The 24,334-nt window shown below is 36.4% G+C and overlaps 1 protein-coding gene across 1 annotated transcript; it reads left to right on the forward strand.

The window, feature by feature from the left end:
- Window positions 1-10,069: 10,069 nt before the first annotated feature.
- Window positions 10,070-12,573, forward strand: LOC114755135 (zinc finger BED domain-containing protein RICESLEEPER 1-like). Its single transcript, XM_028944010.1, has 3 exons — window positions 10,070-11,178; window positions 11,273-12,390; window positions 12,482-12,573. The coding sequence occupies exons 1-3, from the start codon at window positions 10,070-10,072 to the stop codon at window positions 12,571-12,573; spliced, it is 2,319 nt and encodes a 772-aa protein (XP_028799843.1).
- The last annotated feature ends 11,761 nt before the right edge of the window (window positions 12,574-24,334 follow it).

The following is a 24,334-nucleotide window of genomic DNA, read 5'->3' on the forward strand; positions in this document are numbered from 1 at the left end:
GTCAAGTTATGCTTTCTGTACTCAATAATTGAGGTGTGAATTGTCAGAGAGACAGGCTTTATTATCTCTCGTTTTTTTATTTGTTTATTGGTAAGGCAGCGATCTCAAAGGCCTAGAATAGGGAGATTTCTCCTTTATTTAATGTTTTAACGTGTATAAATACATGCCATTGACTTATTAAGGTTTAATTAAACAAGATTTTTTTTTACAATTATATATTATTATATCATGTTCACAATGTAAATTTGCACAAATGTCCTCATTGTCCGGGCTGATTGGGTTTGTCGTTGAGATGTTTCTAGGTTAGAAAATATGGCTTTGATGCAAAGACAAAATTAGGTTTGAGGCCTAATGTTTGACCATTTTGGATATAAGAGGAGGAAATGGTGGGATCTAAAATTAATATTATTAAGGAAATTCAAACGGCAGTAAAAGACTCTTGGCGAAAAAAAATGGCAGTAAAAGACTGGTCCATGTCTCCGTGATGCAAACAGGACACATGAAAAATAGCAAACACACATGGGGCACATTGAAGAGTGAGCACTCAGTAAAAGCAAACTGAAAGCACCAGGAGGCAGGCAGTAGGCACACAATGGAAAAGCATGCTAAGCGAGCCCAAGTATGATTTTATATGAAACAATGTCAAATTGTCAATGACTGACGATAACCCTTCAGATGGACTAGACGCATAACCAGGACGCTTCGTTTTAGAGTTAGGATCATAATTGATTGATAAGTACTTATAAATTTGTCATATGCAAGTAGCTGAGGCAAAATTTTTCTGACATATTTATCTTATATTTTATAATTTATAATTTAAAAATTATTTATAAATCGTTTCAAAAGGGCCATAATACATTCTTTGATTAATTTAAGAGCTAGTGAACAATTCATTCAATTTTGTCCTAAATATAAAATATCAATTCACCTTGTCTTTTATATTTATCCATTTTGCTTTTAAATAATACTAATTCCGATGATGACGGCACATTTAAGAAGTTTTCATCAGATAGTAGTTCCAATATACATGATCAATCAAAGTAGTTTAAAATAGGAAATATATATTTATTACAAATAATTATTTAACTATTTTTTTAATATTCACAAATTAGTTATCTAACTCTTACATTAAAAATTGGAGGTAGTAAACAAGAATGGAGAATCACAAAAAAAAACAGCATGAGTGAAGGGAGAGCGAGAGGTACGAGAGGTAGCGATGGGGGAGGAGGTGCTGGAGAGGTTGATAGGGGAGGAGGGAGGGAACGCGACAAAGAAGCGGAGCATGGTAGTTCACCTATGGACTTTGTGTTCGGGACAGGTAGTGCTAGGGAAAGGGAGTCGAAGGGGAGAATGAAAACCCCGCAACCTGCTGCTAATCGGAGAGTTTTGCCTTTATCATATAAAGAGAAACTTCTCTATTTAGGGTGTGGAGGTTTTCTGGTTAAGCACAATGAGAATGAGGATATAGTAAACGGATGGAAATCCTTCTTTATGAAGAAAAATCAAAGCGCAGAGATTACTGATGGGGATACGGATGTGGTTGATGGGGTAGAGACAGAGGGCACTACTATTAAACCAAGGTATCCTGTGCTGAAAGTTACTCCATCTCAATACACGGCCTGGTGCCAACCGTGGATAAACTCATTGATTATCAAGCTTCTAGGGGCACAGGTGCCAAAGAATGTTCTTATTGACAGGGTGAGAAGGATGTGGAAGCCAAAGGATCCTATGAAAGTGACCCCGCTTAGTAATGATTATTATATTGTTTCTTTCACCAGTAGGGAGGACCGAGACTATGCCTTTCAAGAAGGTCCGTGGATGATTGATGATCATTACCTGTTAGTTCAGAGATGGAGGCCAAATTTTAATCCGCGGAAGGTGGACACACAACGCAAGATAGCTGCTTGGGTCTGGATCCCAGACTTACCAATGGAATTTTATAATGTTGAGTCATTGGGGATTATAGGCGACATGATTGGCAAGACCATCAAAGTGGACCGTTCAACCTCGATATATGACAAAGGAGAATTTGCTCGCATATGTGTAGAAATAGATCTACAACAACCTTTGCTCACTGCGTTCACGGCTTTTGGTGAGGATTGGCAGCTTGTTTATGAAGGGTTACATCAAGTTTGTTTTAATTGCGGAAAGTACGGGCATGAAATGCATGCATGCCCCCAAAATGTGAACGTTGCAACTACAGGGGCTATGGCGGATACAGGGGAGAAAGAGAAGACATCGGAGACAGAAAAGACTAGTGATAACCAATCGCGAACCACGACAGTGCAACCACCGATGGTGGCAGCGGATGCTCATTTGGGTCCCCAAATGTTGATTCGCCGAGATTTCCGTAGGCCTTCAAATCGTACAAAAATAAAGGGATCTGATGGAGAGAAGCATGGGGCGGATTTGAAGGGATTGAGGAATGGAAATAAAGATGCGGATCAAAAAGGCGTTGGGAGTGGAAAGATTCAGAAGCTTCAATCTCGGGCTAATACCAAGGAGGAGGAGAAGAGGATATATCAGCTAGTTGGGATACGCAAGGATAAGAACGAGAAGGTCGCAGGATCTAAAAATAATACCCATGATTTTGGCGCAAAGTTAAATAATATCAATGAAGGCACGTGGAACACGGTTCTGGGAGCTAAAAGGAAAATAGTTGAGAGAGCCAAATTGAGGGGTAAGGAGAACATTCTTGATAAGTCAAAGGCCCCCTTTAAGGATACAATCAACCTCAATGAAAGCCCATTAGAAATATACAATCCCTTCATTACTTTACAAGCTTGGTTTGCTGACATAAAGGCCCATAACGAAAAGGGGAGAGAAAATCCAATTGCAAGTGGGCCCAATGGTACTCAAAGCATCTCCACGCATATGTCATTGGAAGGGGAGGCTTTGACCTCTCACAATCAGGATATTATTATGGGAAATAAGATGGATATTGTCCAGGGAAGGGGCATTGAAGCTTCGCCAACTCAACAAAATGTTTCCCTATGAATCACATGATATGGAATTCTAGGGGCATGGGCACGAAGACATTTCCTAGCCTGGTGCAAGAACTGAAAAAACATTTTTGTTTAGATTTTTTGGCGTTACTTGAGACTAGATCAGACAAGCTTAAAACGGAGAGACGGATTGGTAGTCTTGGTTTTCAAGAATACACCTTTATTGAAGCCGAAGGGTACAGTGGTGGCATTTGGTGTCTATGGAATGCAAGAGTTCGGAGGGTCGAGGTGCTAGAACGACATAGGCAATATTTACACCTATATATTGAAACCTCGAGATTAGAGTAGTGGTTCATGACTATAGTTTATGCTAGCCCGCACGTGATGGGACGACATAATCTATGGAATGCACTACAACAATTAGAGAGTGGCATTCATGGTCCTTGGCTTCTTAGGGGAGACTTTAATGCAACTATTTTTCAAAAAGAAAGACACACTACTGCTGTAAATGGACTCGGCACGGACCGAGAATTCAGTAACTGGTATGAGACCTCAGGAGTTTCCGACCTTGGGCATGTAGGGCCACTTTTTACTTGGAAGCGAGGGAACACAGAAGCTCGTCTGGACCGTGTCTTGGCAAATGATGAATGGTGTAGACTATTTCCCAATGCGCGTGTGTCTCACTTGCCATTTTACAAATCGAATCATCGCCCACTTCTTGTGCAGCTTGATTTTATTACAGAGAGACCCAAACATCCTTTCCGGTTTATTGCGGCCTGGGTATTACATGATGACTTTAAACGCTTTGTTACTGACAATTGGAAGACAGAAAGAGAGTGGAAGCAGAATCTCCATCAGTTCACGCATGAATGCTGTAGATGGAATAAATATGTTTTCGGGCATATTGAGGGTCGAAAGAACAAACTGTTATGTCGGATGGACGGTGTTAATAAAGCTTTAGAAAGAGGAAGAAATAAGGGGCACTATGAGGACCTTCTTGCTCAATTATGGAAAGATTTTGAGGAAGTGCTTGTTCAGGAGTCTCTCTTGTGGGCCCAGAAGGCACGTGTAGAGTGGTTTGTTTATGGAGACAGAAACAAGAGACTTTTCCATTCTAGAGCCAATAGACGCCGCAAAGCAAATAGAATAGATGCTATCCGAATAGAAGGAGGAGAGTGGTGTTATGATTTAGGGTGTGTTTGGTATGAGGGATTTGGGAGGGAGGGGAGGGAAGGGGAGGGATTTTAATCATTTTCCCTTGTTTGGCAACACACAAATTTTAGGAGGGGAGGGAAAATTTTTTAAAATTTCCCCTCCCCTCCCCTCCCTAACCTCCCCTCCAAAATTGGGAGGATTTGGAGGGAAAGGGCAATATTTTGTCATATTATGACCATTATACCCATATTTTGTCATGTTGTAACCATTATGTCTATATTTTGTCATGTTGTGACCATTATACCCACACCTTAAATAAAATAAGAGCAAAATTATCCATATTAAAATGTTTTTCCCTCCCCTCCCCTCTTTTTTTATAAATCCAAACAAGATAATATTAAAATCCTTCCACTCCCCTCCCCTCCCCTTCCTTCCATTAAAATCCCTCCCCTCCCCTTCCTCTCATTGAGCCAAACATACCCTTAGAGGTAATTAAACAGGAAGCCACGAGATTTTTTGCTTCATTATTTACCGAGGAAGCCAGAGTTCGTGCGGAGTTGCCTTGTGAACTTACGTACCCCACTATTGATGAGGTGAGCTTACAAATATGTGATCGACCTATAGATGCGGTTAGTATGGGGCCTCTGAAGTCTCCGGGACCGGATGGGTTCAATGCTCTCTTTTATCAATCGCAATGGGATACTATTGGAGCTTCCATGGTAAAATATATTCAACGGATTTTTGCCAACCCTAAAGAGGTGAAAGAGGAAAATGGTACATTAATTGTTCTTATTTCTAAGAAAGATCCTCCTGAAACTTTTACAGATTTGCGTCCCATAAGCCTCTGTAACGTTACTTATAAAGTGGTGACAAAAATTTTAGCAAATAGAATGAAGACGTTTCTCCCACAAATTATCTCACCAAATCAATGTGGCTTTGTACTTGGTAGACATGGTTCAGATAACATTATTGTAGCTCAAGAGATGATTCACTCTATGCATAACTTGAGTGGAAAAAAGGGGTATATGGCTATCAAAATTGATCTTGAAAAGGCGTATGATAAAGTTAACTGGTGTTTTTTGATACGATGTTTAAAGGAACTGAACCTTCCATCTCATTTTGTTGATGTCATTGAAAATTGTATTAGCTCAGCAAGCCTTCAACTGTTATGGAATGGTAACAAAGCTAACTCTTTTGAATCCTCACAGGGTGTACGGCAAGGGGACCCAATGTCCCCTTATCTCTTTGTGATCTGCATGGAGAAACTTACACACCTCATTCAGGAGCAAATCCATAAGAAGGAATGGAAGCCGATCAGGTTGACAAAAAATGGCCCACCTATCTCCCATTTATTTTTTGCAGATGATATTATTTTGTTTGCAGAAGCCTCCTTACAACAGGCAGACTCGATTCGACAATGCTTGGATGCTTTCTATTCTAGTCTGGTTTAAAGGTTAATTATTCCAAGACTCGTATCTTCTTTTCAACAAACATTAACCACAACAGGTGCACCGAGGTTAGTTCTCACATGGGCTTCACTCAAACGGCAGGCTTGGGGAAGTACTTGGGAGTTCCCCTCCATCACAAGAAAGTGACTCAAGATACTTTCAGGGGGACAGTGGATAAAGTAAAACAAAGGCTAGCCAACTGGAAGACTAGTTCTTTGTCTCTTCCAGGAAGAACTACGTTAATAAATTCGGTCACTTCAGCCATCCCAAGCTATGCCATGCAAACGAATCTTCTTCCGGCACCTTTGTGTCAAAATCTGGATAAACTTAATCGAGGATTTCTTTGGGGGTCTACAGAGCAGCAACGGAAAATCTCTCTGGTATCATGGGATGCTGTTTGTACTCCCAGGTCTAAAGGTGGGCTAGGACTGAGACATGCAAAACTACAGAATCATGCTCATCTCATGAAGATTGGCTGGAAGCTAGCACATTGTCGTGATGAATTCTGGGCTAGAGTAATTAGAGACAAATACCGTTGTGGAAACGACCTTCTCCCTGTGATAGACAAAAAGAGAAGCGGATCAAATATCTGGATGGGGATCCGAAAAACTTGGGATACTATTAAAGATGGAATTGAGGTTGTGGCTAATGGTACCAAGGTGAGATGGAAACATGACCGAAATGGTTGTTTCTCAGTCAAGTCAGCCTATGCTCAACTAGCTCAAGAGGATGGTCTAGTGGATACATTGTGGGAGAAACTATGGAAGCTACGTATCCCTCAGCGCTACAGAACAACGTTGGGGTTAGTTGCTCGCAAGAGCTTGCTAACTAATGCATTGCGGCACAAAAGGGGACTCACTAATGATGAACGTTGCCCTCTTTGTAAGCGAGCACCTGAGGAGCTAATCCATGTATTCCAAGACTGCTCAGAAACTAAGCTTCTCTGGAGAAAACTCATATGCCCTTCAGTGTGGCAGCGCTTTTGTTCACTTGATTTTCATGAGTGGTTTAGATGGAATATCATAGCTAAGAATATTAATCATGAAGAGTGGAACGCGACTTTTGCGATTATATGCTGGTGGATTTGGAGGCGTCGGAATCTTTCTATCTTTGAAGGGAAGAGGGTTGCTAATGAAGCTATTATCTCTAATACAGCTGCAATCCTTCACAACCTTGGGCAAGCCCAGAAATCTCTCTCGGGGGTCTCGCTACCTGAAGTTCAGAGCTCGACTACGAACACCGGATGGTACGCCCCAAGACGTGGGTGGGTTAAACTCAATGTAGATGGTGCTTTTTCTGCTACCACGCACTCATGTGCATGCGGGGGCCTCATACGTGATGAAACAGGAACCTTCACACGAGGTTTTATCCACACAATCCACGAGGGCGACGCGTTACATGCGGAGCTGTGAGTGTGTTTGCATGGATTGAAGCTAGCATGGGACGTCAGTCATCGAAGAGTGATCTTAGAGTCAGATGCAAGTGAAGCTATAGAGCTGATACGTAATGAACCTAATGAGCTACATGCAGATTATTCAATTATTAAAGAAATACGCCAGCTTTTAGGTAGAGACCGGGAGGTTCAAACAGCCCTCGTGAGTAGAGGGGCTAATAAGGCCGCAGATCTTTTGGCTAAGAAGGGACTTGGGTTTCCGAGAGGATTTCATTACATTGGTTCAGCACCAAACGAGCTGCTGCACACTCTCAATGCTGATCGTAATTGTAGTAGGCATGTAGCCACTCTATAAGGTGTACCCCATTATTATCAAAAAAAAAAAACTGGAGGTAGTAATTAATACCAACTATATACTCCTTTCCGTTGATTTACAAATATTAATAAAATTAATTATTTATAATAAATATGTGTCAATTTATCTAAAATATTATATTTAATCATTACTCCATTCAAGAAAATCATTTCCATGTATATAATTAATACGGATAGTTAATAAAAAATTATAAATTAAAAAGACAAAATGAATTGAGGTTTTATATTTAAGAAACAAATACTGCCAACTAATTTTTATATTTAGAATAGGATTGGAGGGAGTAATAATTTTAACCAACGAATACTGATACTAGACTAAACTTAACATCTCCAGCAATAGACAATGACAATTGAACCTTTGCTATAAATGAATTATATCATGAAATTAAAAAAGTAAATGATATATGTTTTCATTGTAAATTATTTGAACATAAATGTTAATTAATTTATGCTAGATACTTGGAGGATGTTAAAAGATTGGGATGAGTTAGAGTGATCTAAGAATATCACACTTTCTAAGCATATGTTCCACTCGATAAGTTGCCTTTTCAATTTTCTTTTTCTTCGCAATGGAATCACCAAATGGATTTGATTGATGCCTCCAAAAACTTCCCGAGATTTGGGTTGAATTTTATTTTATCAAATTACTTTGGATTTGAGACTGATCTCATTCAATCCAAGAGAGTTAAGGTTAAAAACTCTCCTAACAAGTGTATTTTTAAAGATTCAAACTTGTGTTGTCCTTTTTATGGGATGAGACTATTTACTATATTAACCAACAACTTGTTGGTAGCAGGTTGAATTTGATATGATATCCCTGAAAATTGAAAAACGAAAACTTTAAATCAGAACGTGGGGAGCATATTAGGTTACCCTTTAAATTAAAAAAAAAATTGGGTCATTGCTAAAAAGTCAGATAAATTGTTTTAAATCCAACTTATAAGCTGATATATAATCTAATGATAAACATTCATATTTTAAAGAGATTACACAACTTATTATAATTAAATAATTTTAAATTTTTTAATTTTTTTTTAGTTGCCCGGAGTATCCTCCCACCTAGGGCTGAGCATGTAACCCGAAACCCGGCCACCCGCCCGCAACCCGGCGAAATTGGACCCGTTTGGGCCCGCCCAAAAAAGAAAATAAACGGGCGGGCTTAAACGGGCGGGTTTACAAATTAAATGGGCGGGCTACGGGCACAGGCACGGGCTGCCCGTACCCGCCCATTTATTTTTTTTTTTTTAAATTGAAGAAAATGACAACCCCAAGCCCAGTCCTGCAGTCCAATAATTAAGCCCAATCTGAGTGAGTGTCCGTGTAGGCGTGTAGCGTGTCCGTGTCCATCTCTGGCTCTCTAGTCTCTACGTCTCCGGTCTCCCCTCCCGTCTCCGAAAAACCGAAAGAAACTAAGAAGTAAGAAAGACTGAATGTCTGCCTCTGTGGTCTGAAATTCTGAAATCTGAATGTCTGGTCTGAACTCTGAACCGCTTCACTCACGCCTTGTCGCCTTCGCTCTCTCGGAGACTCGGACTCTGATCTAGTGATCTCTCACTCTCTCCTCTCTAATCTCGTCTTCGTCGGTCTCCCATCTCCCGGCTTCCGCACTCCCGGTCCCGGACTCCCGCTGAGCTGAGCCTGAGTGAATCACTGAATGCTCAATCCTGAATCCTGATCGGCTGATCCCCTCGAGTTGACCTCGAATCCTCGCCTCCTCGCCTCAGCTCGGTCTCTGCTCTAGTCGGTCACCACTCACCGTCAGCTCGAGTTGACCTCGAATCCTCGCCTCCTCGCCTCAGCTCGAGTTGATCCCCTCGAGTTGACCTCGAATCCTCGCCTCCTCGCCTCAGCTCGGTCTCTGCTCCAGTCGGTCACCACTCACCGTCACTCTCACTCGGTCTCTGTCTCCCCTGATCCGGTGATCCCCTCGAGTCCTCACCAGTCGCCTCGTCCTCGCCTCGGTCAGACCGTCACTCACTCGGTCGGTGTCTGTCTCCAACTCCAGACTCCAGTCGACCTCTGAGTCCTCGCCTCCTCGCCTCCTCGGTGACTGTCACTCGCCGAGTCTATAGGTATACTCACAAAGCTGGCAGGTTTCAACTTCCTCTTCGGCTCTTCCTATATCGAGTTTTCTGCTTTTCATGTTGGGTTTTGCATTGTTGTTTCAGCCTGGTTCACGCCCATAAGCTGTTTGATGAAAATACACAACTAAAAAATGTCGAAACTTTACATAGCATTATAGCAAGTCATCGTGCTTTATTGGATTTTGTATATTATATGTAAACGTAGATATTCATCTGGCCTCATCTGCACAATTCCCTGACCTGGGTATTACCATATTCACTATACTGACATGCATGCGGACTACTCTGGCAAAGGATTTGATCAGCTTTTAGATGTTATTAACAAGATAAAGCATAATCCTGATGTTATATATAACTGTTAGTCTGTTATTGAAACAATTTGTGTGCACACCGCATTTGCAATATATAATTGATATTTGATATTGCAATTTTCTTTTTGGTCTCTGTGTGTGCATTTTGACAAACATCGGTCTTCTTGCAGTTTTGTTTGTTGATGATTTTGTGTTCTATATTCATTTCATAATGAGTGAGTTTGATTATGTTTAAGTGAAAAACTGAAAATTGATTTGGTTTTGGAAAAATTGGGAAAGTATTATTATTTTTATTTCTCCTATTAAGGCTATTATTATTGTTGTTAAATTTGATTTGGATTGAGAAGGAAATTGAAGAATGGCACAAAGTCAGCAAGACAATATCAAAGCTAAGACTGTTGTAGAGGAAAGTGTGGAAGGTCCAACTGAAAACCCAAGTACTGTTGTTCAACATGCTAAAAATAATAATGAGAGACAAGATGCTGAAGAAGTAGCGCCACCAACGAAGAGGAAAAGGCGGCTAACATCTGATATTTGGAATCATTTTACAAGGTTGCCATTAACCCAAACCAAAGGGAAACATAGGGCGAAGTGTAATTATTGTGGCATAGATTATGCAAGTCATCCAACTAAAACTGGGACAAAACAGTTGTGGCGGCATTTTGAAAAGTGTCCTAAGAATCCAAACAAAGCAAGCAAGTCACAAACCATGTTGACTGCTATGTCTTCTCAATCATCTCAATCGTATCGCTTGTTCAACCAAGAAAGATGTAGAAAGGCTCTTGCAAGGTTCATCATAAAGGATGAATTGCCTTTTCGAGTTTTGGAAGGGGAGGGTCTAAAAGAACTTTTGCAAGAGTTTGAACCTAGGTTTCAGATACCTTCACGATGGACAATTGCTAGGGATTGCTACCAATTGTATTTGGAGGAAGCAAAACGTTTGAAGAGATATTTCAAGCGATCTAAATGCCGTGTGTCCCTTACCACTGATTGTTGGACTTCAATACAAAACTCCAACTATATGTGTTTGACTGCACATTGGATTGATGAGAATTGGACTTTACAGAAAAGGATTTTAAATTTCTGTGTCATTGAAAATCACAAAGGGGATACAATTGGCAAGCAAATTGAGGATTGTTTATTCAGCTGGGGCATTGAAAAAGTCTTCACAATTACAGTTGACAATGCTTCTTCTAATGACACTGCAATTGCCTATTTGAAGAAACGGTTGAAGAGTTGGAATGGTCTAATATGTGATGGAGAGTTTTTGCAAATGCGGTGTGCAGCTCATATTTTGAATCTGATTGTTGGTGAAGGTCTAAAGGAAATGAATAAGTCTATTGAACTTATTCGGCATGCAATTAAATTTGTTAGATCTTCTCCAGCTAGGCTACAGAGGTTCAAGGAGCTTGTTGAAAAGGAAAAAATTGATTCGAAGAGTTTGCTGACTTTGGATTGCCCCACGAGGTATTATTTGCACTATAATTGTATTATTTTCATATTATGTCCATTTTCACTTGATAATTCTTAGTTGTTTATTTCTTATTTGTCATGTGATTAGGTGGAATTCAACTTATCTGATGTTGGAAAATGCTGTCAAGTTCATCAAAGTCTTTGATAGGATGGAAGAAGAAGATCAAGATTACAAGGATTACTTTAAGAAAAAGGTTAAACTGTTTACAAACCAACAGGGTGTTGTCTTAAGTTATGATGATGATGATGATGATGCTGATGTCATTGACACAACATTAGGAAGGGCCACAGCTGAACCACCTACTGCATATGATTGGAGTGTGGCTAAAGAGTTTCTTGTGTTTTTGAGGTTGTTCTACACTAAGACCCTCAAATTTTCTGGATCAAATTTTGTAACAACAAGTACATGCTTTCAGCATATAGTTGCAATTCAGACTCACCTTCATCGAAGTGCAGCTAGTGAGTACTCTCTCTTGAGTGACATGGCAAGGAGAATGCAGACAAAGTATGATAAGTACTGGGGAAAAGCAGAAAAAATGAATCCGTTGTTGATCATAGCAGTGATCCTTGATCCTAGATTCAAGATGACATATATCAAGATTGCTTTTGAAGACATTTTTCCTGAACCTACAAAGCGAGAAGCCATGTTGAAAAAGACTATGGATGTCTTGTATCGATTGTATGATCACTATTTTGCTAGTGTTGCTGAGCTTGATCATGGTGAAGCATCTAAATCTCAATCAACAGCGGATCAACAGCAAGTCCATGATAGTGTTGGAACTGGGGATGATGACATTGACATGTTATTTCATGATGATACTGATTCTACATTTCAAAAGTTCCTAGCCACTGCAGACACCGTTGTTAATGCAGAGAAAATTTCTGAAGTAGATGAATACCTTCAAGCTGATTTAGGTGGTTTTCGTGATCCAAAATTTGATGTCTTGGCATGGTGGAAAGTGAATGCTCCCAAGTATAGAGTTTTGAGTGTAATGGCACGTGACTTGTTGGCTGCACCGGTCTCTACAGTATCTTCTGAATCAGTTTTCAGTACTGGGGGTCGAATACTGGATAATTTCAGGAGCTCTTTATCTGCAAAGATGGTTGAGGCACTCATATGTGCTCAAAATTGGCTATGCAGTAGTACTCCAAGACTCAATGACCTTGAACTAGATAATTTTATTGAGAGTGCAAATGTCGTTACTGGTATTTTAACCTTCAACAATATTTTCAATTTATATTGTTTTATCTTGTTATTAAATATTAATGAATTGATTTTTTTTAATTTGTTTTGTAGAGCAAGAGTCATTGGTTCCAAGTACAGCCACTTCCTCAAGTAGCTCTGAAGGAGAAGCTCATGATTATGGTGGTGATGATGATGATGAGTGATTGATGATGATTTGATGATGATTAATCCTTTACAATTTTATATTTGTGGTTGTCCTCTTTTGAAGCTTGAACCCTTGAACATTAGAAATTTGTGATGGTTTCTGATTGTATGGATTATGGAGTTTAGATTTTGATTAATGGTATTATAATTTTCATCTATTTTGATTTTTGAATGCGAATTGCGAACAGCCCCTGAACAGCACCTGATTGTTAAACGGGTTCCCCATAACCCGTTTAAGCCCGCCCACTTAACCCAGCCCGTTTAGGGACGGGCTTAAACGGGTTATGTACGGGTACGGGCCACCCCGTACCCGTTATTGCATAAACGGGCGGGCTGCGGGTTTGGGGCCGGGCTGCCCAACCCGCCCGTTGCTCTGGCCTACTCCCACCTGCACGGTAAGAGACTAATCTCTTAGAGTATTGTCGGGCAACGTAGCGGATATCCCTTCCAGCAGTATTTTTTCTATACACACCGTTCTAAGATCAAACCTAAGACATGATGTTTAAGGTACCAAATCCCTTTCACTTGGACTAACACTTGTACATAGGTTAACTATCTGGCAGTTCGACGCCCAGCTATTACATAGGTTTGGGCTAAGGGAGCAAAAGGCCAGGCCCAACACAGCCCGAAAAGAATAATATAACTGTGCATAAACCGATAACCCTAAAACCAAAAGTCAAGGTTAATCGCAGTAATAGACGAAGACAGGCATCGGAATCGGGTTCATCGTATTCGCCGGAGCAATGCTTGTAAATCGGAGAGTGTGTTTTGAGTGGTCGGTAATGGAATCCCGGTGAGGAAAAGTTTAGTAATCAGAAGAAGGGGCATGCTAAGCATTGCAAAAATGGTGGTGCTCCCTCTTTAGCAAATTTAGTTGCAGAGGTTGAGGAACCCATCAAATCCTTTTTCATGCCTCCCACATTGTAGATTCTTGGCTTTCTGAGGGATCTTTCTCCGTCTCCTTCTTCTTCTTTTTCGGTCACCATCTTCTCCAGTTTTTGATTTTTATTAACGCTCAGATTCTTTGCTCTATCATGTTTGATGGGCCGCATGATTTTGGTTTCTATTGTGAACAATGAGTTGCTGATACCAACCAGATTGGACAGTACAAACAATGGAATTTGTTAATAGTTTATTAATTATATCGATAAGTATCCAGTAAACCACACATCTGTTTTCAACTTGGCAGAGATTTTGCGCAGTAAGCCATGGCAGCGTCAATTAGAAATTTATAATATACTGCCTCCTTTTTTTTTTTAATAATGTGAGAGCTAATTTAACTTTTAATTTGGTTCTAACACTCCGAGCCACTCTCTCTCCCTCTTACTTATATATTTTTTTAAAGTAATATTTACAGTAGTTACATATATTAAATATTTCATCAAATGACACTTGATTAATAAGAGTATTTTAATAAAGACAATGCATAATTATTATGAATAAATAATTTAAATAATTTTCTTAACCTACTTAAATTACTAAACTAATTCTTATATTAAAAAGTAGTATTTGGTAAAAAAAATTGTCATAAGTTTTTTCTTCAACCTTAAAAATTGTAAAAGAATGTCTTGGTCTAACATTTTCAACAATCTTTCTTTCTTGACGGTCTCCTGTCTGATGAATTTATTTGCTAGTCAGGGGATGCATATTTTCTATATCACTACAACTGAAATGACAATGTTCCCAAGGGGTAAAGTAATGAGAAGATCAATTCAATCCATGAAAGAGAGCTCGAAAAATGTAGAGCTATAATTAATTAGATCATCACTGCGTTTTTTAATACAGTCTTGAGTCCTTCTGGCCCAAATCTATTTCCACAGCAAATACTTGAATCCATAGATCAATTTGACTTTGAATAAATTTTCAACAAATTCGGTTTTAAATGAACTAAAAAGAAAAACCAACATGATAATTAGTAGAATTCCTTTTACCTTATAAAAAGTTTTAGTTTTGGTCCTTTAACCTTAAAAAAAATATTTTTAATCTTTTAATTTTAAAATTGTTAGTTTTAAATATTTTTTGTAATAATTATAGTTATAATTTTTTAAAAATCAAACTTGATATCTTAGTATTTGAAAATATTTTATCAACATTTAAGATATTAGATATCATGATTTTGTTTTGACCACTTTTTCTTAAATGCAAGTAACAAAATTAACACCTTATATAAAGTTAAAGTGTTAGAAGAATAGATCGACCTACAATTCGTTTTCCATGTGTTTATTGGTATATAAAAGGAATATTTGGGTAAAAACAAAACTATAATTTCAAAAGTGCTTTTATGATATACGAAATAAATATATGAAAGAGTTTGCCTCGATTTGCGGAAAAGTGTTTTTGAAAAATATTTCTGGATTAGCCAAACACCCCCAAATTGATTTCTTAGATCAGAGACTCTATTACTTGTTCAAAAAAATAGAATCATACATGTATACTGACTCATGCATTTGGTTCATTTATTGAACTCCTTGCAATCAGAATAAATGATACAATCAATAAAAAAGAAGCTTCTCCCTATCTTCCCCTACGTGTGTTTAGAATGACAAAGCTGCTTGGACTGTGATTTGATCTTTTTGTTAATCTCTTTCAGGAGTTCCCATTTACCTTCCGGGAAAGTCACAGAGCGTGTTCCCTGGTATGGAGCTCTGACTAAATATTGATGATCTAAACTTAGCAAGATGGAAATTGAACAAAACCAGGAAGCAAAGTGCTCCTCTATCTATGTGTAATTAATTTTCTACTATGTAATGTACGTAACTTCCGCTAAAGTCATAGAAAATCTTTTTCTAGCTCGTCAAAGATAGTAACAATAAGTATTCTTTGTTTGGTTTCTTTGTTTTTGCTCTTTTTTCCTTAAAATATAGTTAAATTTTTCCTCAGAGCCCTGCCTCTCGAATTGAGGATGTTCTACCATATTAAAAAGACATGGGACAGAGCAGTGTTTGGTTTTGTAATTTTTACATATATCAACATTGATTCTTTTTTTGGTTTATTTCTTTCTAATCAACAATACAGCCAGCGTCCAGCGATGCTATAACATTTTCATCGGAAGAGCTGTCAATTACAATCTTATTCTAAGTGTTTTTTTTTTTTTGGACTGAACACACTCTAAGGTTGCAGTTTTTAACTTTTTATGTTCCTGAGAAAAAAATTAATGATTTTTAGAAAAAAGGAAAATCAAATTAGTTTAAGTGCGGTAACGATATTTATATGTCGCACTTACTCTGTATATAGGGTATAAAAACAGAGTAATACAAGTCAATTATTCTTCAATTTTTTTATCTCCCGGTCCATATTTACAAGTTTGCTTTCTCGGTGGATTGTTTTAGCGGGTTGCTAGACTGGCGTCCAGTGTAGATTTAGGCTGAGATTTTTCGTTAATTATTGTTGCTAATGAATTTTTTTCCTTAATATTGTTTGTTAATGATTGTTACCCACAACAACTTGTATATTGCTGCAAACCCAGCTTGCAAAAATAATTGAGTTGGAAGGTAATTTTCTGTCACTTTCCCCAAAATTACGTCACTAGCAGAAAATTTAAAAGCCCATATTTCTCTTCCTTGCCGAATGCATCACCATGTTTTTGGTTTGGTTGCATCAAAATTGAAATTCTTGCGTGTTCTGAACTTAAGTACGTCAAACACTACCGAAATTTCAGAAAGCACTGGAAAATCGAAGCATCTAAGATTTCTTGATCCTTCATGAATATAATATCAAACAGGTCCCAAAGACTGTTACCAAACTCCACAGCTTACAAACCTTAAACCTCACTTCGAATTCATCGATTCGGAAATTGCCAAAGGACATTAGTAAATTAGCAAGCTTGAGGCATCTTGATCTTATCAGTTGTAATAAGTTGGAATGGATGCCAAGTGGTTTGCGGCAATTGACTTCCCCTCAAACCTTGACAGATTTTGCAGTAGATGACCAAGAGATGCATGAGAAAAGGGCAAGTGCAAGGATAAGTGAATTGGGTGAGCTTAACAACTTGAGGGGGATTCTAGAGATATCTGGGCTGAGTCTGCAAGATTAAAAGAGAAGCAACATCTTCAACAGTTCATATTGTGTTGGGACACATTATACTCTGGGTATGGTGAATTGTCTAAAGGTGCTTCTTATGAATTGATTTTAGAAAGGCTTCGTCCTCATCTTACCATCAAAGCTCCAATCATTAGATGATTTTGTGGAGAAAGCTTACCAGACTGGATTGTAAATCTCATGGAACTGCAATATCTATGGCTCGTGTGTTGCAGGTATTTGATGTCAGTTCCTGAAGGTAATCTCACATCATTAATCCAAATGTGTACATTATATAGTATCATCATGTGAAAACTTGTTCTTCAAAGATATTGGGATGTAATATCAAACCAGGTCAATGCCATATCACATTTTGTATAATCTGCAATGCTTGATATCTTTTTTTTTAACTGGTTTTCTCGCTATTTATGTTGTAGTTTTGTCACATGTCCACTGTACATGACTCCTAGCAACATATATGGCCATAAAATCTTTTTAGAAAATAAATTGACGAAGATTTTAAATTAAAAATTATAGAAATTAGATGAAGCTATACGTCTAAAAGATAAAAATAGCATATTATTACATTTTTGTTCTCATACATTCCATTAGGAGAAAAAAAAAATTGAAGAACAACCAATCTTCTAAAGTCTGAACTTTGAACCCCTTCCTGTTCTTAATTTTCACGCCTCTTTTCCCCGTTTTGCTTATTAGAGTAACGGATAAATGTCTTCATTAAAAAATCTTTTTTGAAAAAGACTGAAACTAACCCAACTGACCTGACTTAAAAAACTAAGTGAGAAGGGTGGAGTGGAAATTTCAAAAGGGAGGGGGAAAAAAATGGTTGGTGGGAATTTTTTTTTTTTTTTAGTAATTCAGGGTATCCCCAAGTCACTCTGAACTTGAAACTAATCCCTATTGGGTCAAGGTCGTTTAAGGTGAAAACCCTCCAAATAATTTCTTTTTTTTTTTTAGTGCGATTCAAGATATCCTAAGTCACTTTGGATTTGAGACTTAAGTTTTGAAAGTGTGTTTTTCTCCTTATGAGTGAAGCTGCTTACTGCCTCAACTAACCACGTACAAATAATTTCCAATATCACTCAAAGGAGCATAGAAAAAATGGAAGGAGAAAAACCACAGGGCTAAATTGGGCTTGATACTGCCTCAACTAACCACAGGGCTAATCCCTGTTGGGTCAAGGTCGTTTAAGGTGAAAATCCTCCAAATAATTTCTTCTTTTTTTTAGTGCGATTCAAGATATCCTAAGTCACTTTGGATTTGAGACTTCTTAAGTTTTGAAAGTGTGTTTTTCTCCTTATGAGTGAAGCTGCTTACTGCCTCAACTAACCACGTACAAATAATTTCCAATATCACTCAAAGGAGCATAGAAAAAATGGGAGGAAAAAAAACACAGGGCTAAATTGGGCCTGATAGGGCCTCGCATTGGGCTTAATAAGTTTGTTAGGCCCAATAGATCTTTTTAAACTGTTACACATCACAGTGCTGTTAGGCCACATATGCGGTCAACTGATCAACCAAAAGCCCAACTTAAACAACAATGCAAAAATTATCGGCTCGGAGTTGAGGAAGGTTCTGATACTGACAGTGATCCATGATCCGATTCCTTTGGGCATTCCCTCTCATGGATGTCGGACATCGCAGAACTTAATTATTTTTATAAATACTTAATTTTTATATTTCTAGCATTTTTAATATGTTATCATACATTTAATCGTTCGGATGTTTATAACTTTATATTTCAAAATATAGAAATGAATTATTAAATAATTAAAAATTTAGAATATGTTTTATGAGCATTTAAGTATAAATTCATTATTTAAACTTAAGGATTTAAACCAAAACTTGTAAATTGATATAAATGTAGAAAACTAAACACACGCTTCAACCTTTAACTACTATCGGGCAGCTCATTGCTTTTTCAGCTATTATATTGGTTTGGGTTAAAGTGACGAAAGGACTAAATACACGGAATCCACTCGTGGCCATTGGCAGACGAGCAGCCCAAGGCCTAACCCGTAATCCACTCATTTAGTTTTATCCGGATGAACCGTTTAAGGCAGGAAAATATGATGTTCTATTCCCATTCAAGGGGAGAATAACCTGTTGAACAGCAAAATTGATGAAAGTTCTAAATAGATACTGTAGCACCAGCACCCATTTAGTATGGAGCACTTGATTCCAAAAATGAAACAAGTACATTTCTCTACCGAAGAACTCTCTGGGGCACAAATGATAGTCCTGCTAAAATACTCCTCCGGTTCTTAATATAGGACCCAATTCTTGAATTGGTTTTGGTCCTAAATATAAGATCCATTTCTCATATTTATTAATTTTTTCTAAATTACCCCTATGGATACTCTCTCAACTATAATCAAGTAGAAGAAGGAAAGGGGATATTAAGAAAGATGATTATGGTATTTTAGGAAAAATGTGTCACTTTTCTTATAATTAACTAACTTACCTAACTTTCTTAATCTAATCAAATTAGTTAAATGGGTCTTATATTAAGAACCAGAGGAGTACTAAAACATTAAAAGTGTTTACTCTCCCGGTAAGTATACGAAAAGAATTTTGTTTTTTACAAGTCATTCTATGGGAGGAGTCTAAATTATATTCAGCGTGTATCAGCACTGTCTAAACATCTTAAACAAATCTGTTATGATTTGTTCTGAGAGTCATGAAGGTCAAAAGGTACATCCTATGAAGTTTAAAAGCTGATGCAACGAACAAAAGTTAACACAAAAAAACTATTTCCGTGCACGACTCTTCCAATTATCTCCGAGAATCACAAAAGAATTAGGAGAAAAACTATAATTTTGAGTGAGATGTCGATAGTTTAGTGATTAGGACCTTAGGTCACGTTTGGTAGGTAAGATTGAGGGGGAGGAATTGGGATTGGACTCGAGATTAGATCAAATTGTGATATTTGGTATGAGATATTAAAAATTACCAAGAATTGAACAATACCACATAGGTGGGATATACAGTCCCACCTCCCCCATGGTAATGGTTTTAAATCCTAAGATTAAAATACTCAAAAGACAAAAATGCCCCTCTTTACACTTTTGATTTGGAACATGTAAGTTTAGCCCTTGTTTATTGTTGTTTTCGTTTTCCATTATTTACGGTTAAGGTTGCTTATATATTAATTAATTAATTTGCAATTTTTTGAAAAGGATTTCATTTTTAAAAAAATATGTATGAAAATAAATTTTTAAACATTTTATTGTTTTAAAATAAAATTTTTAAATTAATAAAAAAAAGTTTTTTATTGATTTCTAAAATTAATTTATTAATTAATTTTTTCAACTTATTTCAATTTTAAATTTACTTTTTCCTCATTATATATATTGAGTATGATGAATTGATGCAAATTTTTTTATTCGTATTTCGTTTTAATGATTTTACATTTACAGAAACATTAATTATTATTCCCAAATAGCCATTTTTATTTTTAAAATATCTTATTTATTTTTAATTTTACAATGAGGCAAAATTTAATGTACTTTTTTTAAAATATATATATATATGTGTGTGATTTGCGGTTTCACATTCACAGGGATGCATAACGTTGGAGTCTCAAAAATAGAAAGGAGTATTATAATTTTTTAATCCTGCATATCTTATTATAAAATAAGATAAATGCATGTATTCCTTTCATATATTACCTCATACCAAACATAAAATAAAAGCCCCATTCCCAATTCCATTACCATTATCATTTTCAATCCTTTTATCATTCCATTTCATCAAAAATCAATCCCGCTTACCAAACATGACCTTTAAGGCTTTGGTTTTTTTTCAATAATTGAAAAAAAGAAGAAGAAGAAATGCTATGGAGGTAATGGAGTTGGGATCTAAAGGATATGAAGAATAAGAGGCAAAAGAAGAATTCCACAGGACTTTTTAGAATTCCATGAATTGTATGATGGAAGTTAATTCCATTAATTTTGATGGAGTCGGTTTCCGCATGAAAACCAATTCCATGAACTTCTTTTTTTTTTACCAAACAAGGTGTAAGATGGACATTAATTCAATTTTTATATCCATTTATCCCAATTCCAGCGTACCAAACAAGGCATGTGCTTGTGGGGTTGAAAGGGTTAGCAGAATTTCAAACTACAGATGCTCTAACCCAGCTTTGAATTTTATTTTAAAAAATTATTATTTTAAACATAAATATATAAAATTAAACTTTTAAAATTTGACCTAATGCAGAATAAATAAAAAAATTTAATTGATAAAAATATTGTAATAAGAGTTTCATAAAAGTGTTAAATCTAACCTATCTACTGAGAAACGAGCAAGAACGGAGGATATGTTTCCCCTTTCCACTAACTCAGCAGTACTACCTCTAAGGCCCTAACCAATACATTTTCGTACGTACAAGAGTGCATTAAATTAATAAAATTTTGTAATTTTGTTGTTATTCAAGATTTTTTTCTATATTTTAAAATCATTTTTACATTTTTTTTTCTTCTCGTTTCGATAAAAATTAAATAATGTAAAATTTTTTTAAAAAAATTAAATACCCTTTATGTAATTTACATGGGAATGGCGTGGTTTGGAGATACAGAGCCGCCACTTTTCTGAAACAATGTGGTGACACGTGCTTGTTCTGACATTTACGGATGGGAATACGCTGCAAGTTTGATCCCAAAGTTTCACCCACAATAATTAAAATTTTTTTAAGGGTAAATTTACTGAAAGTTTAAAATCGTAACAATATTACTTTTTAATATTTTGGTGTTAACTGTGAATATTTTTAATATTAGACAGTAATATTATTATGATTTTAAATTTTTTGAATAAATTAACTTTCAAAAAAAACTTTCGTATACTCAATTTTTTTTAATGAAAACTTTTAAAACAAATTTATATCTTAACTTTTTACAGATTTACCAAAAGTGACAAACACAAACACTGTTTTAACTTTTTTTTTTTAATAAAGGGGAAACACTGTTTTAACTTTTAACAGTGAACAATTCACACAAGACTTACATTTTTAAAAGAATCATAGCTCGCATACTTAAATTTACAAATCATATGTTGTTTTTTTAATGAGAATTAGACAAAAATAAAAATTTAAAATTGATCATTAAATATCTTACAAATAACTTATATTTGGAGCAATTTTTTTTTCCACAAATGACTCATTATAAGGATCGGCATGGTATATATCCACTGTCAGTTATCACTCTTTAAAGCAGAATACACCCATAACCAATATACTGTGGTTCTTGCTGAATTAATTCCATGGTTTAATTTTTTTAACGTCATGAAATCTCATTTATTTTGGCGAATTATATCAATGTTCTTCAATTACCTAATCAACAAATACTAAGTTTGCCCAATTCTTGGCCTTTAAGGGTATATTGTATGTTAATACAACTCTAAATTGAATCTTATAAAAGAGAGAGGCAAATTTAAAATTTTGAACTTTATTAACAAAAAAAGGAAAGGAGTCCTTATTATGCCCAACTTGCCTGGCGGGAGACACCCCACATGTGCTGGAGTACATGCAAAGACATCTTACCAAAAAAAAAAATACTCTCTCCATTTCTTTACATACGAGACATTTAACCAAATTAACACACATTAAAAAGTTAGTTAAAATTAATTATAAATAATGAAGATGTAAAAAATAATAAGTTTTTTTTTAAAAAAATCCTTATTAATATGAGGAAGGTTTTGGAAATGAATATTATATAAATCTACATACTTTAAGGATCCTTCTTTCAAGATGTCATAATAGATTGATTACCGGGGTGACATAGTGATATGAAAATGCATGACTTCATTCACAATTTAGCACAATTTGTGGCAAAGTAGGAGTATCTTGTTGTTAGAGAAGGAAAAGAAAAGCATACCAGGAGCACAACGCGTCATTCATCATATTCCTCTCTAAACTTGAGAATAAAGCTTTGTCTCAATAGCTATTTCTTTTATCGAATGGACCACTCTGTTTCTGATTTGATTGTATTAAAATTGAAGTGCTTGCATGTTCTGGACTTAAGCTCATCGGATATTGTCAACATTCCGGACAGTATTGGAAAATTGAAACATCTAAGATTTCTTGATCTTTCATATAGTCTAATAAGACAAGTTCCACCAAACTCCACAACTCGCAAACTTTAAACCTTTTTTTTTTAGATATTTGCCAAGAGACATCAATAAATTGGTAAGCTTGAGGCATCTTCATCTTGGTACACCTTTGTTAGTTGGAATGGATGCACACGTGGATTAGGGAAATTAATTTCTCTCCAAACCTTGACACGTTGTGAAGCAGATGATCAAAAGATGCATAGAAGCAGGGATAGTGCAAAGGTAAGTGAATTGGGTGGACTTGTCAACTTGAGAGCATGCTTAGAAATCAGAGGCCTGAAGCACCTAAGATTAAAACCTGAAGATGGGGGATGAGACTGCAAAATTAAAAGAAAAGCAACATCTTCATCATTTATAATTGTTTTTATGAAGTTACTTCCAAAGATGAATTGATTTTAGATAGGCTACAACCACATCGTACCATCAAAAGTCTAACCAATAAAGGATTTTGTGGACAAATATTACCAGATTGGGTTGGGAATCTCTTATCAGTGCAACATCTTGAGCTCTATCATTGCGAGTATATGACGCCACTTCCCAAAGACATTTGTCATCTCAGATCATTACAGAGAAATTCAAGGGGTCGTCTTGTTCTACACTATTTGATCCAAATTTTAAGTTCAATTTTATTAATACGAAGATTTTATTAATAGGTGATCTGTAAATATTTTTGTAAGTGCTTTTTGAGTTTGAAGATATATTCTGACTCTAATAAGCTTTTAAGACCCAACTCACTTAAATTTTTATTAACTAAATAAGTTTAATTTTTTTTTTTTATTACAACAGGACGGGATCAAACTCACAGCGCACCCAACACACACGTACGCCACTCGGCCAAACGGCCAGTGGCAGATAAGTTTAATTTTGTTAACCGCATGAAACGTCAAGACTGAGTCTCCTTTCATTTGACCAATCCACTCACGTTAAAAAGACGCAGCCAACGCCAAGTTTCCGTCGCTACAACCAAGACGTGCCGAGTCTTTGGATTATAAATAGTGGGGCACACATAAGTCCAGGACAAACTAGGCGTCTTCACATCAATCCAAAACTTTTGAGGCTCAAGTTTGTGTATTCTCTCACTCTACTATATATTATTTAGGGTTAATATAATCTTTTATTTTTTTAAGTTTGTATAAATTTTGGTTTTAGTTTCTCAAATTTCAAATCATAAGTTTTGATCCCTCAAGAGTAAAATGGTCTAAGTTTTTATTAAATTATAGGAATTAATATTTTAGATAGAAAGAAACTTGAGAGACAAAAATATATAATTTAAAACTTAGGAGACCAAAGTCAATATGAAAGCAAATTTAAGAGACCTAAATTTGTACTCAACCTATTATACTAGTATAAGGGTCTTATATTTAGGACCAGATGAGTACCAAATTTGATTTGATGTGAGACTTTCTAAATCAAATCAAGTCCACTTATATTTAAATGTTCTAATAAGACGTACTACCTCCAGTCCTGATTATAAGAGTCAGTTGACTAATTTGAAGAGATTAAGAAAGTAAGTCGAGTTAGTTATTTGTCCTAAATAGATGTTGTCGTTCCTAAAATATTCTTACTAATCAAGTGTATTGACTAGAACTATCATTATTAGAATGACTACTTTGAAAA

This window comes from Neltuma alba, unplaced genomic scaffold (assembly GCF_004799145.2).
Source record: "Neltuma alba isolate B1F8T4 unplaced genomic scaffold, ASM479914v2 tig00010231_pilon, whole genome shotgun sequence".
Classification (NCBI taxonomy): domain Eukaryota; kingdom Viridiplantae; phylum Streptophyta; class Magnoliopsida; order Fabales; family Fabaceae; genus Neltuma; species Neltuma alba.

Bases quoted from the DNA above. Each gene is read 5' to 3' on its own strand.
- LOC114755135 (XM_028944010.1), top strand. From the start codon at position 10,070: ATGGCACAAAGTCAGCAAGACAATATCAAAGCTAAGACTGTTGTAGAG. The intron at 11,179-11,272 runs GTATTATTTGCA...TCATGTGATTAG, and splicing joins ACTTTGGATTGCCCCACGAG to GTGGAATTCAACTTATCTGA. The intron at 12,391-12,481 runs GTATTTTAACCT...TTTGTTTTGTAG, and splicing joins GAGTGCAAATGTCGTTACTG to AGCAAGAGTCATTGGTTCCA.